At 41.7% G+C, this 24,242-nt stretch overlaps 1 protein-coding gene across 4 annotated transcripts in view; it reads left to right on the top strand.

Moving 5' to 3' along the window:
* The window catches only part of zmat4a (zinc finger, matrin-type 4a), a 72,435-nt gene extending 50,244 nt beyond the window's left edge, over positions 1–22,191 (top strand). For 3 of the 4 annotated variants that reach the window (XM_088994963.1, XM_088994965.1, XM_088994961.1), the window contains 3 exons: positions 11,298–11,394; positions 11,509–11,558; positions 22,060–22,177. In XM_088994963.1, coding sequence (XP_088851089.1) covers positions 11,298–11,394; positions 11,509–11,558; positions 22,060–22,064 — 152 coding nt within the window. In that variant the 3' untranslated portion in view covers positions 22,065–22,177. Of the gene's footprint in view, positions 1–11,297; positions 11,395–11,508; positions 11,559–22,059 lie in introns of all 4 variants that reach the window. The other variant, XM_088994964.1, reaches the window with a different exon arrangement.
* The last annotated feature ends 2,051 nt before the right edge of the window (positions 22,192–24,242 follow it).

Raw genomic sequence — 24,242 nt, 5'->3', positions numbered from 1 at the left:
CACAATTGCTATTTTATTAATGAGAGATGTTCCGATGTATACACCCGAATCAACCCATCTGAAACGCAAGTCAGCGCTGCTTGGCTCATCGACATTGAGCCACAAAATGTAGGAAAACGTGCCTGTGCTTTGGGTGTCGTACTTTTAAAACATGGTCATTGATGATGAATGAAACCAAAATGCAATACATGTCTCCAAGTTATAGAACTAAAGTGAACCAACCCAAATAATGCTTTCCACATAATCAATATACAGGTATGTCTATCAATTAAAGAGAAAACAGCAATAGAACCTTTGCAACACTCATTGGTGATGTCACTTCCATCAATTACCTTGGTAGCGAGAAGAGTGCTACCTTACTTGATGGCTGTTGTCTGAAGCATCTCTTTTGGGAGTGTACCAGAGGACAATTTCAGCCTGAGTAGCACCATAAATTGCTCCTTCACAGCTTCTCTTCAGTTCTCTTCAGAAGTCATCTTTTAAACCAAATGAATAAAAACAAATACACTCGGAAACTTAATAATTATGTTAGAATACTGTACAGTGAGACCTCAACTTACGAACACCTTATCTTACGAACTTTTCGTCTTACGAGCGTCAAATGTATGAAAATTAAACCTTATAATACGCACTATTTTCATAATACTCACCCACCACGGCTGGTGGAGTAATCTTCGGCGGAAGAACACCAAAGCACACGACCTTCGAATCTGGCGGAGTGATCTTCGGCGGAAGCATACGACTCAACAGCGCTCCAGCCGGCGCTACTTTCCACACCCCCTCTCATTGAATGCACACGTCGATCGCCTACTTGGAGCTTTTTGCTGATAATTTTACTAAGTTGGGACCGAAAAAAAAACCATCACAGGCTCATGTTCAGCCTAAGAATACACAAAATAAAATCACAGTCGCTGAGAAGAAGGAGATAATTGAAAAACACGAACGAGGTGTGCGTTTGTGTGATTTAGTGGCCGAGCACGGCTATGCTAAGTCAACCATTGCTACCATTATCCGGAACAGAGAAGCCATCAAAGGTGCGTCTGTTGCAAAAGGTGTTTCCGTGCTCTCAAAGCGACGGTCTCGGGCAATCGAAAAAGTTGAAAAATTCCTGTTAATTTGGATTAACGAAAAGCAGCTATCCGGCGACAGCATGAGTAAAGCTATTTTATGCGAGAAAGCACGGCTAATTGTTTTGCACGCTGGGTCCGAGAGGACATTAATTTCATCTGTGCTGTATGTCATGCATATTAGCATATTTGACAATAAAGCTGACTTTGACTTTGACTTTGACTAATTCACGCCGATATCGCCACGCGCCAACCTGGAAGTTTGGCGCTTAATGAGGATTTTAAAGCCAGCAACGGATGGTTCGAGAACATCTGAGGGAGAGGAGGAGATGGCTGCAGCATCAAGTGAGCTCATAAAGGCAATGTTGGCAAAGTGGAATGATGTGCAGGCTTTTACCGAGCAGTTCCATCCAGAAAAGACTGTGGCTATGACAATCATCAACATGGTGACCGATAATGTGATGCCTCAGCTTCAGAAAAGTCAGAAAGCAACAGGTGTCAATTAAGAGGTTTTTAATCAGAAAAAATGATGAGGAGTCTCCAAAGAAAAAAGAAGAGAAGCCACACCAGAGGTTAAGTTACCAACAGTCCTTATGGAAGGTGATTCTCCTTCCATAAGCCATCAACGACCATAAAAAAGGTAAATAAAACTTGATTTTACACCACAGTTTATTTCTTTAATTACAGTCCTCATGTAATGTTGCTCTCTTTCCAAACAGCAATTCCCTTTGACCTTCGACCTCCAACGCCATTCCATCAAGCCATCAATGACCATCACAAATGTAAATAAAGTGACTTTATGATACAATGCAGTGTATTTCTTTCATTACAATACAATAGCACATTTATTATACATAGAATAAGGTATGTTGTGTGTACTTTTAAGGCTTATTTAGTTGAAAAGTATATTTTATGGAAACCCGGGAACGGATTATTCCCATTTTAATGGTTTCCTCTGGGAATTTTTTTTAGATACACACTTTTCGCCTTACACACTCTGTCTGGGAACCAATTAAGTACGTAAGTTGAGGTCTCACTGAATATCAATGACGCATAAAATGCACCATACGCAATGCAGAAAAAAAGTCACTTACCCCAAACTTAAATATCACAATGTGTCGTTTTCTATACATCACGCTTCATAATAAAGAGACTGCTCGGGAACCCCAGGGATATGTTCAGAAAAACTTGGTCCTTTTACATGAGAGGCAAGTGCTGAAGAAGTGGAGGACAAGGGTCACAATCAGTATTATACATCTGATTTTGGGGAAAGGACGGGGTCGACACTGCCAATCTCTTAGCATGTATAGATAAAACACCGATTGGCAATGTAGGATTTTCACTGATTCAAGCATATGTGAATTTTAAATGCAAGAGGAAGCCATAGTACCTTGATCAAATTAATCAAATAAGCCTTCCCTCTGCGACCAAACTTAGACATTCTGTCACCCTTGGAATCGAAGCGGATTTACACTGGACAGGAGATGTGAGACAATCTATTTTCGTCAATAGATGCTAAAGTTTCGTGTTTGCTTTCAACATTTGGCTTGTAGCAGACGTGCACATTCCACCAGTAGTGAAAAGGATGCTTTGATCCTTTCCTCTTTCATCTAGAACTGCTTCATGTAACAAAGGGTACAGAAAGCTGTCATTTTGTCTCTGTGTTGTCATATTGACGGTGTTGTCATATTATTTATTTATTTATTGTTCTTTTGACTTCAAGATGGCGCCGCAAGAGTGGCTGCCTTTCCAGCAGCTCATGTATTTTGTTTTTTTCTATACTTATATCTTCTATACTCTATATCTTTGTTTCTTTCATAACTTTGCTGCTGTGAAATGTAAATTTCTCCACTGCAAGACTAACAAAGGTAAATCCAATCCAATCCATTCACTCAGCAAACTTACAATTTTGTTCAGACCGTGCAAACTCCACACAGGAAAGCCAAAACTGGAATTGAACCCGGTACCTCTGTACTGTGAAGTTGCTGTGCCAAGGACTCGAATACCGGGCCACTGATTTCAATCAAAATGATAATAAAACAAACGAAAATATTCTCCATTGAGCGTTATTATTCCATTTAGTGATTGGGAATCCTTCTAAACATAATGTGTGACTCTCAATAAACCCAGCCAGTGATGAGAAACCTTCCAGGACACGTCCACGAGGGTCCAGCCGCAGGTAGCTGGGAATGTATGATACTGAGGCCGCTCGGTAATCTACTCTCCTTTCCATAATAGTTTGAGAAGCAAGCAGTCAAAGGCCTTTGCAGAACAGCGCACTGCTGCTTGCTGCATAACTTATGATAGAACAGCTGGTCTGTGCTTGATGAGTTGCATGCAACACTCAAAACTTTCAATATTGTAATGTGAAGGAACACATTTTATACAACACCAATGTTCTTTCTATTAGCACCTTCAATGTGTTTATTCAGAGCAAACAGTGTTATAATTGCATTGGGGTAGTCATGTCTGCCGATAATGATGGAATTGAAAGGGAATGTTTTGGTTTTCTTTTTTCATACATAATTGGTTTTAGATGAAAATAACAAACTTTCATATGCACAGGGAGATGATCTGCGCATTAAAATATCAGCCCTTCTTAGACCACATCTACCAATTATTGGAAATCTGCCTTAATACTACATATTTTCAATTTAGGGAGAAATTTTACAAACAAATTCATGGTTGTGCTATAGGCTCACCAGTTTCACCCATAGTGGCTAATCTGTACATGGAAGAGATGGAGAAACAGGCCCTCACATTCTCCCCGGGGACAAAACCTAGACACTGGTTTAGATATGTGGACGATACTTTTGTAATAATTAAAAAACAAGAAATTCAATCCTTCACAGATCACCTCAACTCGGTAGACATCAACATTAAATTTACTCATAAGGACATTAAAGAGAACCAACTAGCCTTTTTGGATTGTAAAGTAATTATAAAAGAGGACATACCGCTAAAAACAGAAGTCTTTAGGAAGGCTACGCACACTGACCAATACGTTCGATTCTAACCACCCTTTACAACACAAACTAGGAGTTATCAGAACCCTCCAGCATAGGGCTAAACTAATACCAACAAGCGTTGAAGGTAGAGAAAAGGAGTCAAAACATATCAGGAGAGTACTCACAAACTGTGGGTACCCTCAGTGGTCATTAAACAAATGTCAGAAAGAAAGAATAGGGAATGAAACAAAAAATTCTGAAGATATAAAAAGGAGAGGAGTAGCAGTACCTTACATTGCAGGAGTTTCTGAAAAACTACAAAGACTCCTTTGGCAACACAAAATTCCTACTTATTTCAAACCGATAAACACTTTAAGGCAAAAATTAGTGCATCCAAAAGATAGGCTGCCAAATGAAAAACAAAGTCACGTAGTTTATTCAATACATTGTAAGAAAAAAAATTCTCAAAAAAAGACTTTATCAACATTGCAGGGATAATATTAGTGGGCCTCAATCGGCAGTACATATGCACCTAAAAGCTAGCAACCACTCAGTTGACGACAATGAGGTTAAAATCTTAGCGAAAGAACATAGATGGTTTGAAAGGGGAGTAAAAGAAGCGATTTTCATAAAACAACTAAATCCTTCATTAAACCAGTTTGGTGGGGTGATGTTCAATTTGAATCGTTCATACAACAGACTACTTGGGCAAAATAGGATTAGGACAAGTGGAGTGGCAGGGAGTAGTCCTCTGCTCCCCCAACCTGAGAGCAGAGACCTATCATAGCAGAGTCCGCCACCGCCATGCCTGGACATTAGGGATATATATATATATATAGAGGGCCTAAACTACCAGTAAGACTTTAGTTTGCTGACGAAGTTTCTTGGATAAGAAGCAAAACGTCCGACACCTTCAAAGAAGTACAGATGACGGCTGAAGAAACCTTTTCATCGATGGTTTTAGATGATGTTCTTCATTTGCAGCCACATAATTCACTCTGGAGGACCAGAAATTTGAATCACAATTTGTTCTCTTCCTCAACACGGTGACACAATGTTTACATCTTCATCCTGAACATGAGCAGTTGACATGTCCAGAATTGTCCAATCAGATGAAAATTCATTTTAAATAGGAATCAGCACACTTCAGCCATCATTGAAAGTACAACCTCTGATTAAACCCAAATTGGTTTCAGTTGTTCTAACAGGCTTGTTTGACATTTTGGAGGTTGTTTTAGCAGAAGCCTGCAGCTTTCTGTGCTAAGACTTCAGTGTTATTTGAAACAGTTCACAATTCACTCGTCTACACCCAGAAAACTGCTTTAAAGAGAGGGCAGCGCCAATAGTCACATTGTGCCGAAATGACCCGCACGCAAGGAAATGCAGAATTGACAAATCACACTATATTGAGCGAGCTATTTTATCCAGAAGCTCTATTATGGTGGTGTTTAATAGAATATTTGTAATGGCCATTTAAAAATAATTGAATTTTAAAAATGTTCACAAGAACACGATCGTTCTCACCGCTGCCCTTCATTTACTCTGTTACACTGGCTCCGCTTTAATGCTGATTTGCATTCGTGAGCAATCAAGTTTCCACACACGGCGAGTCGGTCAGACCCTCTGAGTTGCTTCGTCTAAAATGATTGATTTCCAGTGACGTGACAAACATATAAACTCCACAGAGTAGCTTAGTCACCATTTGATTGGGAACAGTTAACATGTTTTGTTTAAAATGTCATGTCAGCATTCTTTATATACGGTATACAAACTCTAGCATAGAAAAAAAAGAATTTAAAAAACTTTATTATCGTGTTACCTTTACTTATAAATGAAGTCCAAGTCTCTCTGTCTCAATGGAGATCACTGCCAGTGAAGAAAGTCGTCCTTGATCAGTCCTGTTCCGACCGTATGTTTTCAGTCTTTTCAGTGCTGAGAAATGACCGCTCCACTGATACTGTAGTAGCTGGAACAGTGAGCATGAGCTGGAGCAACTTTGTTGCTTCAGGAATACTTTCAATGAGATCCTTCTTGGCCAAAAAGCTGAGAAGCTGTCCAGGAGATTTACAGTCATCCCTCACCGTTTGTGAGCTATACAGTCCGGTGTTGGTCTTCCTTTAATTATTATCTCCTGCTTCGATTGAAAGTCCAGTTTAGAAAATTCTTTCAATTTAGATATATAATCCTCCATTCTGAAAATAATGCCAAGTGTCGTGCGGCGATTCAGCAAGCAGGTGGAAAGTTCATAAAAGTTCACTCAGCCAGATGCAGGAAGGGTATTGTGAGTTTTCTTTATTTGAAGTTGATATCAGTTTTCGGCAGGCCACAGGTAACACCGCTCTCCAGCTTGTCCTTTGTCCCTCTTCTTCCTCCTCGAAGAGACTGGCTCAGGCTGGCTTTAAAGGTGCTTCACCTGAGCTTCTGGCCAATCAGGTCCCAGCGGCAATTGGCCATTCCCAGGTGGTTGCAATCACCTTCTCAATCAGTCTAAATCAATTAGTGGTCGCCCAACTCTACTGTTTTGGATGGGGAGAAATGTGCACCTTTCTCCCATCCAGAACACACAAAATTATTTAACATTTCTTTTAGCATCATGACATCATTCACCCCCTCTCCTCAGAGTTCAGACATTCTTGACAAATAATCAGCTATGACATTTTTCTTACCCTGGCAATGCTCAATGGTGAACTGGTATGGCTGAAGGGCAAGACACCACCGCAGTATCCTCGCATTCTGGTGTTGCATGGAGTGCATCCACTTCAGGGAGCGATGGTCAGTCTGTAATCTGAATTCCCGTCCTAGGAGGTAGTAACGGAGTGAGTCAATTGCCCACTTGATGGCTAAGGCCTCCTTCTCAATTGTGGAGTATTTCTTCTCCCTCTCATAGAGTTTCCTACTCAGGAACAGGATGGGTCTCTCTTCTCCAGCACTGCCCTGTACCAGAACTGCGCCGAGACCAACATCCGAAGCATCCACCTGGACTAGAAACTCCTTGGCATTATCTACACTCTGTAGGACAGGAGCTTGAATGATGAAATATTTCAAGGCCCTAAAAGCTTGGTCACATGCTGCTGTCCATGGTAGAGGTGATTTGATGTTCTTTCTTGTCAGGTCGGTTAAAGGAGCAGCTAATGTAGCAAAGTGTGGAATAAACCGCCTATACCAACCAATCAGCCCAAGAAATGACCTCAATTGCTTCTTGGTCTGGGGAGGTGGTATCTTCTCCACGGCCTTCACTTTCTCCACCTGGGGCTGAATCTTTCCTTTCCCAATCAAATGTCCCAGGTAACGCACCTCTTCTTGTGCCCAGGAGCATTTTTGCTCATTAATTGTGAGTCCAGCCGCTTGTATTTTCCCAAGGACGGTCTTGATGTGCAGGAGATGGTCCTCCCAACCTTCACTGTAGATCACGACGTCATCAAGATAGGCAGCTGAGAAACTGGAACAGTCCTTCAGGATAATATCCATTAATCTTTGGAAGGTCGCTGGTGCTCCATGCAGACCAAATGGTAAAACTGTGTAGTGGAAGAGCCCTAACCCCGGAATCTGAAAAGCTGTGTATTCTTTGCAGGTGGGATCGAGAGGGACCTGCCAGTATCCTTTACACAGATCCAGCGTTGTAATAAATTTCGCTCGCCCCAATCTCTCCAGCAGCTCATCAATACGAGGCATAGGGTAGGAGTCAAAACATGAGACACTATTGAGCTTTCTCATGTCTGAGCAGAATCGTAGTTGAGCGGTGTCCTTTTTAGGTACTAACACTATTGGGTTAGACCACTCACTTTTAGATGGTTCGATGATCCCCATATCAAGCATTGCTCGTACCTCCTGCTTCAGTGGTTCAACCTGCCGCTCCGGAATCCGATATGGCCTCAAACGTACAGGTTTATTTTCTTTGAGCACAATCTTGTGGGTGATGAGATTAGTTCGTCCGGGTTTATCTTTGAATAGGGAAGGAAATGATTCCCTTACCTCTGCTAACTGAATTTGTTGCTTTGGGGTCAGGTGTAACAAGGTCTCTTTAGAATTACCCCATTCCCTCTTGGGTGTCATCACAGCCTCATCCATCTCCTCCTTCTCAGTAACCGAGATTTCTCTGATGAATAGGCTCTGGGAGCTCAATGGTTCCACTTGTTTCTCTGCATACACCTTCAGGAGGTTCACATGTAGAATCTGCTTTTTCTTTTGTCTGTCAGGGCAGAGAATCTCATATGTGACAGGTCCTATTCTCCTTGTCACAGTGTACGGGCCCTGCCACTTTGCCAGTAGCTTACTTGGTCCCGTAGGCAGCAATATTAACACCTTCTGTCCAGGGTGCAAATCTCTCTCTCTGGCGTGTTTATCATACCACACCTTTTGGTTTCGTTGACTCTCCTCCATGTGCTTCTTTGCCATCTCCCTGAAGTTCTCCAACTTGTCCCTCATTTGAAGAATATAGGAGATGACACTGCGTGACGTCGCCTCTCCAGCCACCCAGTTCTCCTTCAGCATGTCCAGGGGTCCACGAACCTGTCTACCATAAAGCAACTCAAAAGGAGAAAAACCAGTTGACGCTTGGGGCACTTCTCGATAAGCAAATAATAGAAAACTCACAATACCCTTCCTGCATCTGGCTGAGTGAACTTTTATCAACTTTCCACCTGCTTGCTGAATCGCCGCACGACAATTGGTGGCAGTGGTGGGATAATCATGACTGTCACCATGAACACAAGTAATATTTACAACTTGATCATAATTGAACTCCCTCTGAATAATGTTTGATTGCTGCCTGTGTCGGCCAGTGCTTTTACCACTTTCCCATTTACCGTAACAGATGTATGTCTATGTTTGCAATAATTTCCATTTGGACAGCTTTCCTGCCCAGCTTTAGGAACTGAACAAAATTCTACGGCTCTGGGTTGGCGTACAGGACACACGGAAGCCTTGTGGCCACGTTGCTGACAATTAAAACAAATAAAGTCACCTCTTGGTTGAAACTTTCCAGACTGTCTCTGAGCCCCATTGTCAGCTTTACCCAAGTCTGCATGTTGAATGGTTTGAGGGCTCTCGTATTTCAGCTTTGCCGATGGTCCCTTTTTCCTGTACGACTCCCGGTGTGCCGCTACGTAGCGCTCAGCCAACTCCGCTCCTTCTTCTCCAGTCTTAGGCTTGTGCTCCTTTACCCAAATGCGGACCTCAGGTTGAAGAACTCTCAGATACTGCTCCAGAATCACGACTTCTCCAATCTGATCCTTGCTGCGGTGATCAGGGCGCATCCACCTCCTGTAAAGTCCTTTCAGTCGATTATAACTTTCTGTGACAGTCTCTCCTGTTGGAACAATCGTACTGCGAAACCTCTGTCGATAGGTTTCTTCAGTAACGTTGTATTTGATCAATACTGCTGCTTTAATGGCTTCGTAGGACTCAGCCTGCTCTTCATCCATGCCAGCATATGCCTCAAGTGCCTTTCCAGTCAGCAAGGTCACTACTCGAGCAGCCCACTCTTTATAATTCCACCCCCAGGTTTTAGCTATTCTTTCAAACCTGACGAAAAAACTTTCTGCATCTTCACCCTCTCTCAGTTCTGGAATTCTCGGTTCAGAAACCATGGGAACTGCAGCTTGTCTTTGATGAGGAAAATGTGGGGGTTGGGCATATGGTAGGTAACCCGACTTGGAGGTTTCTTGTGCCGGAGGAAGGTTTGTTGGTCTGGATGTTCGAGGGTCAGTGTTTTGCGGCTCTGCTTTTTGAGGATAATGTTGACTCGATTGATAATCAAATGTCCATTCTTGCTTGTTGAGGAGCATCTGATTTCTTAATTGGTTGATTTGTTCAATCAACACCCCCTCTCTATCTTTAGAGTGTTGCATGAAAGTTCTGATTTCTTTCACCAATTCCTCATTGAGTTGAGCTCTGGTGGTACTCACTGTCTGAGTCTTAGGCTTCACCACCGGTTCTGGCTCACTCTGCCCAGTTCCAGCCTTGGCTTGGCCAGACGCCTCATGGAAATAAAGAACGGCATCGTCTTGGGGCAACTCAAGCTGCTGGTTTCCTTGATCCTCTTCAGAACTCTCCAGTTCAGTTTGGTTGGCCCGTGCTGCACGTCTTCTTCCTCGTCCCACCTTCTCCATCTCGGCTTCCTCTTATCCTTTCCACTCCAGCAAGGCGTAACGATCCCACCGCTGCCACCAATTGTCGTGCGGCGATTCAGCAAGCAGGTGGAAAGTTGATAAAAGTTCACTCAGCCAGATGCAGGAAGGGTATTGTGAGTTTTCTTTATTTGAAGTTGATATCAGTTTTCGGCAGGCCACAGGCAACACCGCTCTCCAGCTTGTCCTTTGTCCCTCTTCTTCCTCCTCGAAGAGACTGGCTCAGGCTGGCTTTAAAGGTGCTTCACCTGAGCTTCTGGCCAATCAGGTCCCAGCGGCAATTGGCCATTCCCAGGTGGTTGCAATCACCTTCTCAATCAGTCTAAATCAATTAGTGGTCGCCCAACTCTACTGTTTTGGATGGGGAGAAATGTGCACCTTTCTCCCATCCAGAACACACAAAATTATTTAACATTTCTTTTAGCATCATGACACCAAGCAACACGAAAAAAAAAATGACTGGATGGTTGCACTTAACTTGCTAACTGTTTACTGTAGCTTGCTGTCACTAATTCTATTATTCTGCAGCCGAGGAGTCGCAAGAAGAATCTGTAATCACCAGCGCCCCCTGTCATGAGGCAGGAGAACTGTGTGCCTCACCTATGCACACAGTTTTGATAAAAATAAAATAAACACTGTGGTACAGTTTTTATATAATGATCAGTGACTGTACATTATATACACCAGCTAAACTGTAGAAATTTAGTTCATATACTAAAAGTGTTTGAACACTTTAATAGCGATATGCAGAGGGACAACAATGCGGTTTCACTGCAGAGCAAGCCAGCACCGTTAGCTTAGTGATTGCGTAATCCATGGTGAGGCTCAGCCGGCTGGTGCCTCACAGCTCGTCTCTACTTAGTAATAATTTATTTTGTCATTTGATATTTCCGTGATGACAGGTGAGGCATAGCCTTACCTGCCTACCCTGACTGCATGTCATTGTTGATTTCCCATTCACACTGCAACTTAAGTGGATGTACTGTGTGTGTGTGTGTGTGTGTATGTGTGTGTGTGTGTGTGTGCGTGGGTGTGCGTGCCTGTGCGTGTGTGTTTGTGTGTGTGTGTGCGTGTGCGTGTGTGTGTGTGTGTGTGTGTGTGTGCGCGTGTATGCGTGTGTGTGTCTGTGTGTGTGTCTGTGTGCGTGCTTTCAGGTCTGAAACGGAGCTATACCTGTGAAGTGTGCAGCATGACGTTGAATTCGGTGGCACAGTACCACGCGCATCTGCAAGGCTCAAAGCACCAAAACAAGTGAGTTGATCACGCTACTCTGGGGTCCAGAAATAGCACCTCATTTGCACCTTTTAAGAATTGATGTTGATGTGCATAATGCTAAATGCTGCTTTTCATTTTGGCATGGAAAAGATTCTGGTTGCCTTCATCTGTGTCCTTGAAATCCCCTACTCCCCAAGAAGGTCTGTGCATTTTAGATTCTGTGCATTTCACAGTGCATGCATAAATTATGAAAATATTGTGGAACCAGGCAATGCTGAGAGTGAAATTTTAGATGGGCTTAAATTGCTGAGGGGACTCTGGTAGAGTTCAGTCCCATTCCAGATTGTCTTCTGCCCCCCCCCCCCATCAAGAAAAAATAAAAGAGAAAATGAGTATTTCCTGTCTGCTCAAAGTGGGTCACAAAACACCAACTTTTTTATATTGCAAAAGCCTGTCATAATTTCATGATTATCAACAAAAATGTGCACAAATGAGTTCTGTTGATTCAGCGACATAAACAGCCAAGCTATGCAGTGAAAGTCTGCATCTCTTATCATAATAATACATTTAATTTATAAGCGCCTTCGAAAACTCTCAAGGACACTTTACATGATAAATTTTTCCGTGGGTGTGTCACGGTTTGCAAGGTGGTGATGGCAGTTGTGGATCCCACAAAGCAGGCAGGAGGGAGCAGCAGGTTGTATTTGAGAAATTGTATTAAAATAAAGTCAACAGGAACAAAATCTAAAATATCAAAGTCATTGATACAGAAAAATACAAAATATCAAATAAAGACCAAGAGTAAAAGTCTGCCAAGATGGAACAAACACATTCACAGCATACAATGCATACACAATGCATACAATTGCATACAATGAGCCGACGCCGAATGGTCGTGCCGGGAGTCCTTTTGACTGCCTTGACTTGCCTTTGACTTGCACTGATTGGAACGACCAGCACCTGCGAGGCTGCAGTCAGGGCTGACAGCGCTAGCGCTACCCGTTGGTTGCCAATCCGAACGTGGCAGTCTGCCACTGATGGGGACCACCAGCACCTGTGCAGGTGCAGGTGGGGCCGACAGCGCCACCCGTTGGTCGCCAATCCGAACGTGGCAGTCTGCCACTGATGGGGACCACCAGCACCTGTGCAGGTGCAGGTACCCGTTGGTCGCCAACCAGATCATGACAGGGTGAGCAGCGGCAGCCTGATGCACCAGCGTTCACTCAACCCGGAAGTAAAATATAAAAGACACATGCACGCACACACACATGCGATTTTACGATATGTTGGGGACTAGGTGTGCAAAAGATTTGCTCCGTGGAACCCAATTTCAAACATGACAAAAAATATTTATGAAACTCATAATAAATGTGATTTTATGACAAAAAAATTCACCTCTCCACTGTCGCTGAAAGGGTTAAGTTTACTCCAAAAAGCTAAATTTCAATGTTGTAAATTATTGTTTCCATTTCAAAAAGTTCCTCTTACTTTCCTAGTTTGACAAATTCCAGACTATTGAAATCTTACTTAATCCTTGTAGAAGAAGGAGGTCTATGCAAACAGCAGCACCAATGTACGGTTTTGGCATTAATTAACACTGTTTGTCTTTCTTGGCAAATTATCACACTTTGAAAATCACAACATACAGTATATGCTGCTGCATACTGGAAGAAGTAGTTATTGGTAGGAGTCCAGGTTTCCATCGGAACTGTGGAACTGGAACTGTGTAGAGTCTTCAATTTTTCAGCCTGCTTATGTGGGTTTTCTCATAAACTACTAACTAGATCACTTTGATTTTACTGTTGAATGCAGTAAATTATATGGCAAGGAGCTCATCGTTTGGTAATTGGCTTGAGAATTGGAAGCTCTCATCTAAACACCCAATGCTGACCACAATAAATTGACTTGTTGAAACATGAAAACAGACCTGTTACGAGAAAACTTTTTAGTCTTCTTCTTTCGCACATGATCTCTGTAAGCAAGGCACCACCCAGATTTTTTTTTTTGTATATAAGTAGCCAAAACAACACCACCTCAGCAGTTTGTCTTATTTGACAAATGTTACATGGTTTGCTTCTCCAGGAATTAATTTCTCCTGTGAGGCACTTTCTTGTCACACACATCCGTGGGGATGCAAGCATCAGAAGACGTGACATACCGTTTAACAGTTCCTTGCTTTCGTCACGCATGCCTGCCCTGCTTGCTGCAGCCAAGGGGTTTCCATGCACATCTGCTCTTTCGGTCTCGCACACTAACACAGATGCACGAACGGTACCTTATCCTGAGTAGTGTTCCACAGGGGATTCAAGCCACACACGAAACCCCTGGGGCAACCACTTGATCCACAACCAGCTTGACCCCCCCCCCCATGTAAGCCACAACGAGTTGTCTTTGTTTTCCATTCATTTTGAATGTACGATCACCTTACAGTCCATCATTTATGTATGTATCATTTATATATCCATTCATTTTCTAATGCGCTTATTCGCACGGGATTGGAAATTAGCCGTCTGTCATTGGGCCATCGGAGAAGTCCATGTCGAACTGGTTGTCAGCCAATCACAAGGCGCACATAGACGAACAATAATCCACCTTCACACTGACGCCTAGGTGCAATGTAGAGTGTTCAATCAGCCTGCCATTCATAGTTTTGTAAAGAGGGATGAAAACAGAGTACCCGGAGAAAATCCACTCTAGCATGACATGCAAACTCCACAGAAGACGGCCTGAGCCAGAATCTAACCCTACCACTGCGCACTGTGATCTTTTACATATTTCTGACGGTTTATACATCACACACAGTGAGTGTGTGGTTTCTCTATACCTGACTGAAGCTGGTCAGCACCATGTGAGGTGAATAATATATTTATAGTCGACAATATTGAAATATATGTTCAGGTGTGAGGTTACACTTGTGCTTTACCTTAGAATAGGAAACCTAAGCAAAGGGTAAACTTTACCCGCCAAATGAATTGCATCGGCAGCATTTTCCAACACCATTTACATTTTTACATTACAATTGTGGAGGCTCATGCTATTTTGTGTTTTGCCTTGTAGCTGAACATTATTTTCACTGACAGCTGTTGCTGAGATTGGCTGAATAGCATCATGTGATTTGTAGATTTGCATGCGATTGTGTATGATTATTATAATACCCCGCTGCATAAACTGCTGATGACAGCTTTCCTAACTATGAATACTGGCAATGAAGCCATGAACTTGCTATAAGGCAGACAGCGTTTACTTGCAAAACCCAAGATAGTTTGCCTCAAGCCAATCGGCCAAGTCAAGGATGGAAAATCTTGTTATGGGGGCGGCGGTTATATAAGTTAACTGAAATGTGACAACATCATTCAAATGCTTACACATGCATTTTGGTAAATGTCTCGATAACTTGAAATTGACATGCATGTTTGTTTGACGTCACACTTGATGAGTGGACATGCAATCTGTAAGCAAACTAGGTTTATCCTAAATTGTATGTTATTTTTAATATGAAGCATATCATGGCAGTGATAAATACTGAAATAGATTTTGAAAATACAGTGTGTGCTACTATTTATAAATGACCATGTCAGTGAGTTAAGGAAGGTATCAAACATGGATGACGAAAAAATAAATCAATCTGTATGTGATTCATGTGCACCAAAGTCAAAAACAGCTGAATGCAAGGCAAGTGCATTTTATGAGGTAATACTATTCCAGCACTCATCTCCCATTTAATGACTGGGATTTACTGCAACACGCTGCCAGAGCTGTGCAAAGTGCCAGGCCATTTTGACCCGTTGGACCCATTAGTTGCTCAGAAAGGGGAGACCAATTTCTATGACACGATCATCTCCTCGGCATAGGCATTCCAAGATTAGGTTGGACAAATGACAAAGGCAAGGCCAGCACATGCTTTTGACCATGTAACCTCATTTTTCCTGTCATCGAGCCTCAAAATAATATCCCAGTACACTAACGCTGTCTGTGCCGGCCAAGATTTTGGAAATCTGCAAGGTACTTATTTGCTTTTCAGACATCACAGGGTGATAAGAATGTAAAGCAGGGGTGGGCAAACTTTTTGACTCGCGGGCCGCAATGGGTTCTAAAATTTGATAGAGGGGCCGGGCCGGGCCAGGAGCATTTGGAGGGAGTGTTTGGGCCGGAAATACTAAACCTAAAGAATTAAAGGACAACCGACGCCTCAGAACAAGTTATGTCCATAATTTATAAAATCACTTCAAATGACTTCGACTGGGCGTATTTTACAGCATATAGCTATAGTTTACGTTTTAAGACTCGCTCTGAATATTCATGAAGTCTTGTTTTCGAGTTGATGACGATCCCCATGTAACGTCACGTTTGGACCGCCCCTGACCGAGAAAGCGACACACAATGCATTTTGCTGTACTTTGTTTGGTCTGAAAACTTCGTGTTGATGGCAAAATTAGAAGGAAAACACATAATGTGATGGTGAATCGTTGTGAGTTGCACCAAGACTACTATTTGATACTATTTGACACAAATTCCCAGCAGATAAATAAGCCCATTTCCAACGGAGCTTGGGCGCTATCTTCTGCATTTTCTGGGTGCTACATTGCTGTCATTGACGGCTCGAATTGACATGGAAGGACACCTTGAATCAATTGCAAACATTTATGCTTTCCTCTTCAGAACTATTTGAATCATATTCATAACTGGATGAGTAACAAGAAAACATCTTCTCCGAATCTGAAGCCATTGTTTTGATTCTCGAGCAAGGCAAGACATCTGGGCGTGACGTCACGAACAAGTGGGTGGGACCTTCTGAAACTGGCCACTTCCGGATTCATTTTGAAGTCATTTTTATTGGTGTTTTTCATTTGACTAAAAATATCAGCCTGCGTGTTTTGGGTATTTTAGATGCTATAAAACGTTTTTCTGATGTCAGTAGGAAACAAAAAAAATGGTGCCAGTTGTCCTTTAAACATAGTGTGTACAAACCTCATAGCACCGTAAGAACACGACAACCCAATTTATTAACCGTCTTTCAAATGTGAAACATATCCCTGATCAATTAATAAATTTGTCTCAAGGAATATGCAAGATATGGCATTTACAGACTATTTCGCAGATACTGGGAGGAGGAAATGGAAATAGATTAAAATAACATGTGCACTGTGATTTATCAAGATTGCGTCTGTTTTTAATAAGTTTCAATTGACGGTGCAAAGTTAAGAAATCAACATTTATTGAAAAATTGAATCACTTTCAACATTCAAAGCATATTATTCCACAACGAAATGTTCAAGCTCAATAATACCTACTTATGTTAAACTCCGCTAAATCATGGATGGATTGTCCCGACCGCGCCCTCTACAAACTCGCCACGGACGCCCTCGCCTTCACCCGCAAACAGTACACATGTACCGTCGCCAAGCACACAGACAGAGGCTACCTTCAGTTGAAATTTGGATACTCGGCACGGCAGCCAATCAGAAGTCTGCTTCTTTCTTCCGGACTTTCGCAAGCGTTATAAGGTTGTGCATTTGCATATCATTTTCCAAAATAGATGCACAGAACCTCAGCCCAGAAGAAAGATTCAAAAGAAACTGACAACATGTGCGACGCTAAAAAACGTAAATTCATATCAAACCGTGACTGTAAAGTGTACGTGAGAGTTATGAAAGGGGCTTAGTGGCTTGTAGCAAGCAATGCAAACATTGCATTGTGCACCATTGTGACAAATGACTACTGCAGCGCAATCTGCAGCCTTGGACATTTACCGTAAATTACGCAAGGTAACATTTGTTGTAGGTACAGCCTTAATTAATATAAAAAACTTATACTTTGTGACGATGGTCTTATCGTGTTTCAAGTTGTGAAAAACGGGGCAGGCAACTTTTCACAGTTGTCTGCCCTTTTGTCCGCTACCTTTTTGTCATGAGTTTCAGACACTGTTTTTACTATAATTTGGACAACTTCGGCGGGCCGGAGTAAAAAGCCTAACGGCCGTATGTGGCGCACGGGCCGTACTTTGCCCATCCCTGATGTAAAGGTTAAAAATATGTTAAATCAAACTCATTTATTAAAAAAGAATAGAGCATGACAAAAAGAATTCTTGAAAATCTGAATAAATTTAACTTGGTAACCAAAACACCATGAAGAAGCGGCACGCATCTCCTCGTTTTTAGACAACCATTCTGTTACCATTTATTGGGCCATCAATAAAATTTGCAACCCTTGCTTCCCAACATTCCAGGATGGTCCACCAGAGTAAATGTGTCCATTGTGTGTCCACCCAGGCTCAAGAGGGATAGTCATGTTGGCCAAATTAATACAACAGGGGCACATAAACCAACAGTGCAGGATATAAATCACCATTTAATTTAAGAGAAAGAAATGTAACCTGGCAGAGATATATCTCCTGACAGTGTTCGTAAATAAGGCACTAAAGCACATCTTAAAGGACAACTGACGTTTCCGGACAAGTTGTGTCCATAATTTGTAAAATGGCTTCAAATGACTTCTACTGAGCGTATTTTACAAAGATTCCACCGCATATAGCTATATTTTACGTTTTAAGACTCGCACTGAATATTCCGGAAGTCTTGTTTTTGAGTTGGTGACGAGTCCGTACGTGATGTCACTGAAGGAACGCCCCTGACCGAAAAAAGGACACATTGTAGCAGTCCTTCCATCACGTCAATGCATTTTGCTGTGCTTGTTTGGTCTGAAAATGTCATGTAGCACCAAAAACAAAAGAGGGCGCCCAAGCTCCATATAAGGAATTTATCAGCCTGTGGAAACGGGCTGATTAATTCCTCACAGGAGCTCGGTCGCCATTTTTTGCCTCGATTTTTGCTGATCCATTTCCCCCCAATGTTGCCTCAAAATGGCACGGAATAAATTCTTTAATCGATTGCAAACATGTATGCTTTCCTCTTCAGAACTATTTAAATCATATTCATTACTGGATGTGTAACAAGAAAGCATATTCTCCGAATCTGAAGCCATTGTTTTGATTCTCCAGCAATGCAAGACGTCTTGCCGTGACGTCACGAACTGGGGGCGGGCCTTTCTGAAAATGGCCAATTCGGAGCTCAATTTTTTGCAGATTTTGGACACTTCAAGTCATTTTTATTGGTGTTTTGCATTTGAATAAAAATATCATACTGCCGGTTTTTGGGTATTTTAGATGCTATAAAACGTTTTTCTGATGTCAGTTAAGAAACAAAAAAGTGACGTCGGTTGTCCTTTAATCCTTTCTCCGATATAATGCTTCCTAATATTTGGAACATGCACATAACTTTTTGTTTGAAAAAGACAAAATACTGTGACTACAGTGTCCAGTGGTTCCTACATTATTTAAAGGACAACCGACATCATTTTGTTTCCTAACTGACATCAGAAAAACGTTTTATCCCAACGTTTTATCCCAAAAAATGCACAAGATGACGCACAAGCTCCGTTGGACATGGGCTGATTTGTCCGCTGGGAATTTTTTGTAAACTTACACCTTTATGCGTGTTACCGCAATTGGCTGCGACACACAATGATTCACATTCGCGTTGTTTATGTAGTTTTCCTTCTAATTTCGCAATCAGCACAGTGTTTTCAGATGAAAAAAGTACCCAAAATGCATTCTGTGACGCTTTCTCGGTCACGGACATTCCCTCCGTGACATCACATAAGGGCATCGTCATCAACTCGAAAACAAGACTTCCTGAATATTCAGCGCGAGTCTTAAAACGTAAAATTTAGCTATGTACAATGAAATCTTTGTAAAATTCGCTTAGTAGAAGTCATTTGAAGTGATTTTACAAATTATGGACACAACTTGTCTGGAGGTGTCAGTTGTCCTTTAAAGGGCTGTAAGGCAAAGCAGCTTTCTTTACATTGTGCATTCCAGACATGGGGTAACTCAATGTGCTTATTATACTGACAACATAAAAAAGCATTTACAAGTAAGATAATAACAGATGTCACAATGTGATCACATAATGTCAGGTTTCAGACCCAGTAATAATGTTTTCAAATGATTGGGAATCACAGGAAGATGTTTTTCAATCCAAAACCTCAAATGGTGGAGTAATAGCTTTGTATTTTAGATTATAAGTGAAAGTGAATGAATTCCCAAAAGGGGATTGTTTTGTACTTTAGACACATGAAATGTCCTCCAAAACAAGAACTGGTATTTATAACAAAAGACCCATACTGTATATCCCAAATAGTCTTACATAATGCTAATAGCAGTTGTCTTTTTTCAGTTCTTTTTAAAATATACAGTATACGGGTATTTTGTATGAAACATATTCATTCATCCATTATCCATACCGCTTATTCCTCATGAGGGTCACGGGGGATACCGGAGCCTGTCCCAGTTGTCTTTGGGCCCAAGGCAATGGACACCCTGAATTGGTGTTCAGCAAATCGCAGGGCACTCACACACAATCGCATTAGCCCTCACACACAATCAGCCTGCCATGCATGTTTTTGGAATGTGGGAGGAAACCGGAGGACTCGGAGAAAACCCACATGGGCCCGGGAAAAATATGCAAATTCCTCACAGAGAGGCCGGACCGGGTCTTGAACTCAAGACCTCTACACTGTGAAGCCGGTGGACTAACCACTCGACTACCGGGCCACCAGTACATATAATAAATTGAATGTAAATAAATAAAGAAGAAATACAGTGAAGTGCAAAGGCTATAGCGTTGCTTCACGTAACAATTTGGAACATCTACAGTTTTACCTGTTTGTCACAATTTAATTCAAGTGTGGCATCTCAGTCTGAATACTGGGTGGCACCCCAATCATACCGTACATGACAGAAGAAGAAGTCTGTTGTCATATAAATCTGATGCAATGGAAATAATCAGTAAATAGACAGACTGATTGTTGAGAACCCTGATAATAACCTCTATGTTGAGTATTCATAATATGATATTTGATGATGATTATAATAATTTCAAAAAAGATATTATAATAATAACAAGTAATATAACATAAATTTATTAGGAGCCATGAATTAATTGTCTTGAAAAACCACAACAGGGCATTTTTCTTCCAAATAATAATCAGCTTTTGAGCACCGACAGAAACTATGCAAACATGTCCCTTTAGTTTCTTGTTTTTCCATCCCTCCATTCTCGCTGCCACCTGATCCAGTCTGTACTCGCTCCAAACACTTGTCTCATGGCTCATCGTTCATATGACTCAGTGTCTCATTATCCTTTCCTTTCTCTGTGCCCCTTGATTAGCGGGCGGATGTTTGGTTGAGCAAGTGATTGATTTTAAAAAAAATAATTAAATGATGACTGGAGTGCCATTCTGACCGTGCGGTTGCACTGCCAGATGGATCATTTATATTTGTAGAACAGTGGTAGAGAACTGGCAACATGCAGGCCACGTGCGATCCCCGTTTACACTTAAAGTGGCCCTTTAATTAATTTATTGATTCCAAAATATTGAAGAAAATAACATGGAAAATAAACCTCAAAATGCAAATTCACAGCTGCTGAAGTGTAAATTATATTTGTGAGCACCATTGACCGCTACATGGTGGCTTGCGCTTATTTTCCCCTGTACTGTAACATCTCATCTCATCTCATTTTCCGTACCGCTTATTCCTCATTAGGGTCGCGGGGGTTGCTGGAGCCTATCTCAGCTGTCTTCGGGCACGAGGCGGGGGACACCCTGAATTGGTTGCCAGCCAATCGCAGGGCACACAAAGACATACAACAGTCACTCTCACACTCACACCTAGGGACAATTTGGAGTGGTCAATCTGCCTGCCATGCATGTTTTTGGAGTGTGGGAGGAAACCGGAGGACCCGGAGAAAACCCACGCGGGTCCGGGGAGAACATGCAAACTCCACACAGGGAGGCCGGACCGGGACGCAAACCGGCGACCTCTGCACTGTGCAGCCGGTGTGCTAACCACTCGACTACCGGGCCGCCCTGTACTGTAACATGTGTAAGCCTAACAAGAATAGTCAATGATAATTGATAATATGACAACTTTTAGTGGGTTGATTTTTGTGTAAAAATGTACAGAGTGAATTCTTGCACTGTATTATTTGCTGTTCAGTAGTTTTGAGTTACTCTTGATCATATTTTTTAAGAGAGACATTAGAGAAAATAATAAAAAACTGGACTATAGTTGGTCGTTTTGTTGTTTTTTTTTGCTTCAAAGCCTTTCTTGATGGTTTGGATAATCGGTTTGTTTCTACATTCATTCACGGTTCAGAATTGAATTATGGAAAGTGAAATTAAGGTCAAGTATTTTGCATCAAATTTGTACAATGGCATTTTTGGAAGACAATTGAAGGAAGTGTGTGGTCTTATGCAGCCCTTCAATATCACAGATGGAAAAAAGATGGGCCCTTCAGCAGTTTAGTTGCCCATCTTTGCTGCAGGACATGCAGATTCTGTACCTTGTGCGGTTCGGACACAGGTAAAATAAATTACAATGCAACGTCATGTACAGAATTTAGATACATTTTCTACAGTTGGAAAGGCAATTTTGTCAAGCATGAATCTTTAATACCTAGCAGTGAATGCTGACTACCTTATATTAAATGCTCTCATGAAGCAAATTGCATTACAGTGTTGGGCTATGGTGACATTTTGACCAAGGTGTATTTGATCTGCACAAAATTTTGATATTTACAGTGTTCTATCTTTGAATATATCAGCTATGTAACATTTCTTGTTTCTCTGCTCATTCGACAGCCTGAAAAATCGAATAAGCGTCCAGTGAATGTCAGACGAACCAACTGCACTGATGTCACAAGCTGTGGTCAGCTTGCCCTACTTTTTTTTCTTCATCATCTGCTCTGTCTTCGTTCCCTCATCTGCCTTTAATTATCAGATTATCTGGCAGATTAGCTGGAAAATGAAGTATGTACTTGTTTTTTTTCTACTACAGCACTGCATCAGCTTTCTCACCTGGGAGAGATGGAACTGTTGGGTGATTACGGGTAGTTGATTACATGTGTGATTACATGCTACAGAATAGTAACAAGATTTTCTTCACATGGCTGACCACCTAATCCAGACATGGGCAAACTACGGCCCGCGGGCCACATACGGCCCGTTAGGCTTTTTAATCCGGCCCGCCGAACGTGCCCAAAGTATAGTAAAAACAGTGTCTGAAACTCATGACAAAAAGTTAGCAGACAACAGGGAAGGTAAGTAAAAAGTTGCCTGCCCCATTTTTCACAACTTACAAAACAATGAAACAACAAATCACATTAAAAACATTGTCACAAAATAAAGTTTTTTTAAAATCAACAATGTACCTACGACAAATGCTACCTTGCTTAATTTACGGTAAATGTGCGGGGCCGTAAATTTTGCTGCAGTAGTCGATTGACATTGTGGAGCACAATGCAACGTTTGCATTGCTTCCTACGAACCACTAAGCCCCTTTCATAAGTCTCACGTACACTTTACAGTCACGGTTTAATGTAAATTTACGTTTTGTAGCGTCACATATGTTGTTAGCTACTTTTGAATCTTTCTTCTGGGCTGAGGTTCTGTGCATCTATTTTGGAAAATGACATGCAATTGCACGACTTTATAACGCTTGCGAAAGTCCGGAAGAGAGAAGCAGGCTTCTGATTGGCTGCCGTGCCGAGTATGCAAATTTCAACTGCAGGTAGCCTATGTCTGTGTGCTCGGCGACGGTACACGTGAATTGTTTGCGCGTGAATGCGAGGGCGTCAGTCGAGAGTTCGTTGAGCGCGCATCAGGACAAACCATCTGTGATTTGGCGGAATTTAACACAAGTAGGTATTATTGAGCTTGAATATTTCGTTATGTAATAATGTGTTTTGAATGTTGAAAGTGATTCCATTTTTCAATAAATATTGATTTCTTTAACTTTGCCCCTTCAATGAAAATTTATTAAAAACAGACGCAATCTTGATAAATCACAGTGCATATGTTATTTTAATCTATTTCCATTTCCTCCTCCAAGTATCTGCGAAATAGTATGTAAACGCCATATTCCTTGAGGCAAATTTATTAACTGATCAGGGATATTTTTCACATTTGAAAGACAGTTACTAAATTGGGTTGTAGTATTCTTACTGTGCTATGAGGTTTGTACACACTACATTTGAAGGACAACCGGCACCATTTTATTTGTTTCCCACTGACATCAGAAAAACGTTTTATAGCATCTAAAATACCCAAATCAGGCAGGCTGATATTTTTAGTTAAATGAAAAACACCAATAAAAATGACTTCAAATGAATCCGGAAATGGTCAGTTTCAGAAGGTCCCACACCCTTGTTCGTGACGTCACGCCAAGACGTCTTGCCTTTTATCGAGAATCAAAACAATGGCTTCAGATTCAGAGAAGATGCTTTCTTGTTACTCATCCAGTTATGAATATGATTCAAATAGTTCTGAAAAGGAAAGCATAAATGTTTGCAATTGATTCAAGGAGTCCTCCCATATCAATTCGAGCCGTCAATGACAGCAATGTAGCACCCAAAAAATGCAGAAGATTGCGCCCAAGCTCCGTTGGAAATGGGTTGATTTGTCAGCTGGGAATTTGTGTCAGTGAATATCAAATAGTTGTCTTGGTGCAACACACAACGATTCACCATGGCGTTATTTATGTGTTTTCCTTCTAATTTTGCCATCAACACGAAGTTTTCAGACCAAACAAAGTACCCAAAATGCATTGTGTGTCGCTTTCTCGGTCAGGGGCGGTCCAAACGTGACGTCACATGGGGATCGTCATCAACTCGAAAACAAGACTTCATGAATATTCAGCGCAAGTCTTAAAACGTAAACTATAGCTATATGCTGTGGAATCTTTGTAAAATATGCTCAGTCGAAGTCATTTGAAGTGATATTATACATTATGGACATAACTTGTCCGGTGGCGTCGGTTGTCCTTT

Source organism: Hippocampus bargibanti, linkage group LG04 (genome assembly GCF_051943395.1).
Source record: "Hippocampus bargibanti isolate YZ-2025 linkage group LG04, ASM5194339v1, whole genome shotgun sequence".
NCBI classification, from domain to species: domain Eukaryota; kingdom Metazoa; phylum Chordata; class Actinopteri; order Syngnathiformes; family Syngnathidae; genus Hippocampus; species Hippocampus bargibanti.
Note: the sequence above shows the minus strand (reverse complement) of the source record. Positions and strands in the feature narration are given on the sequence as shown.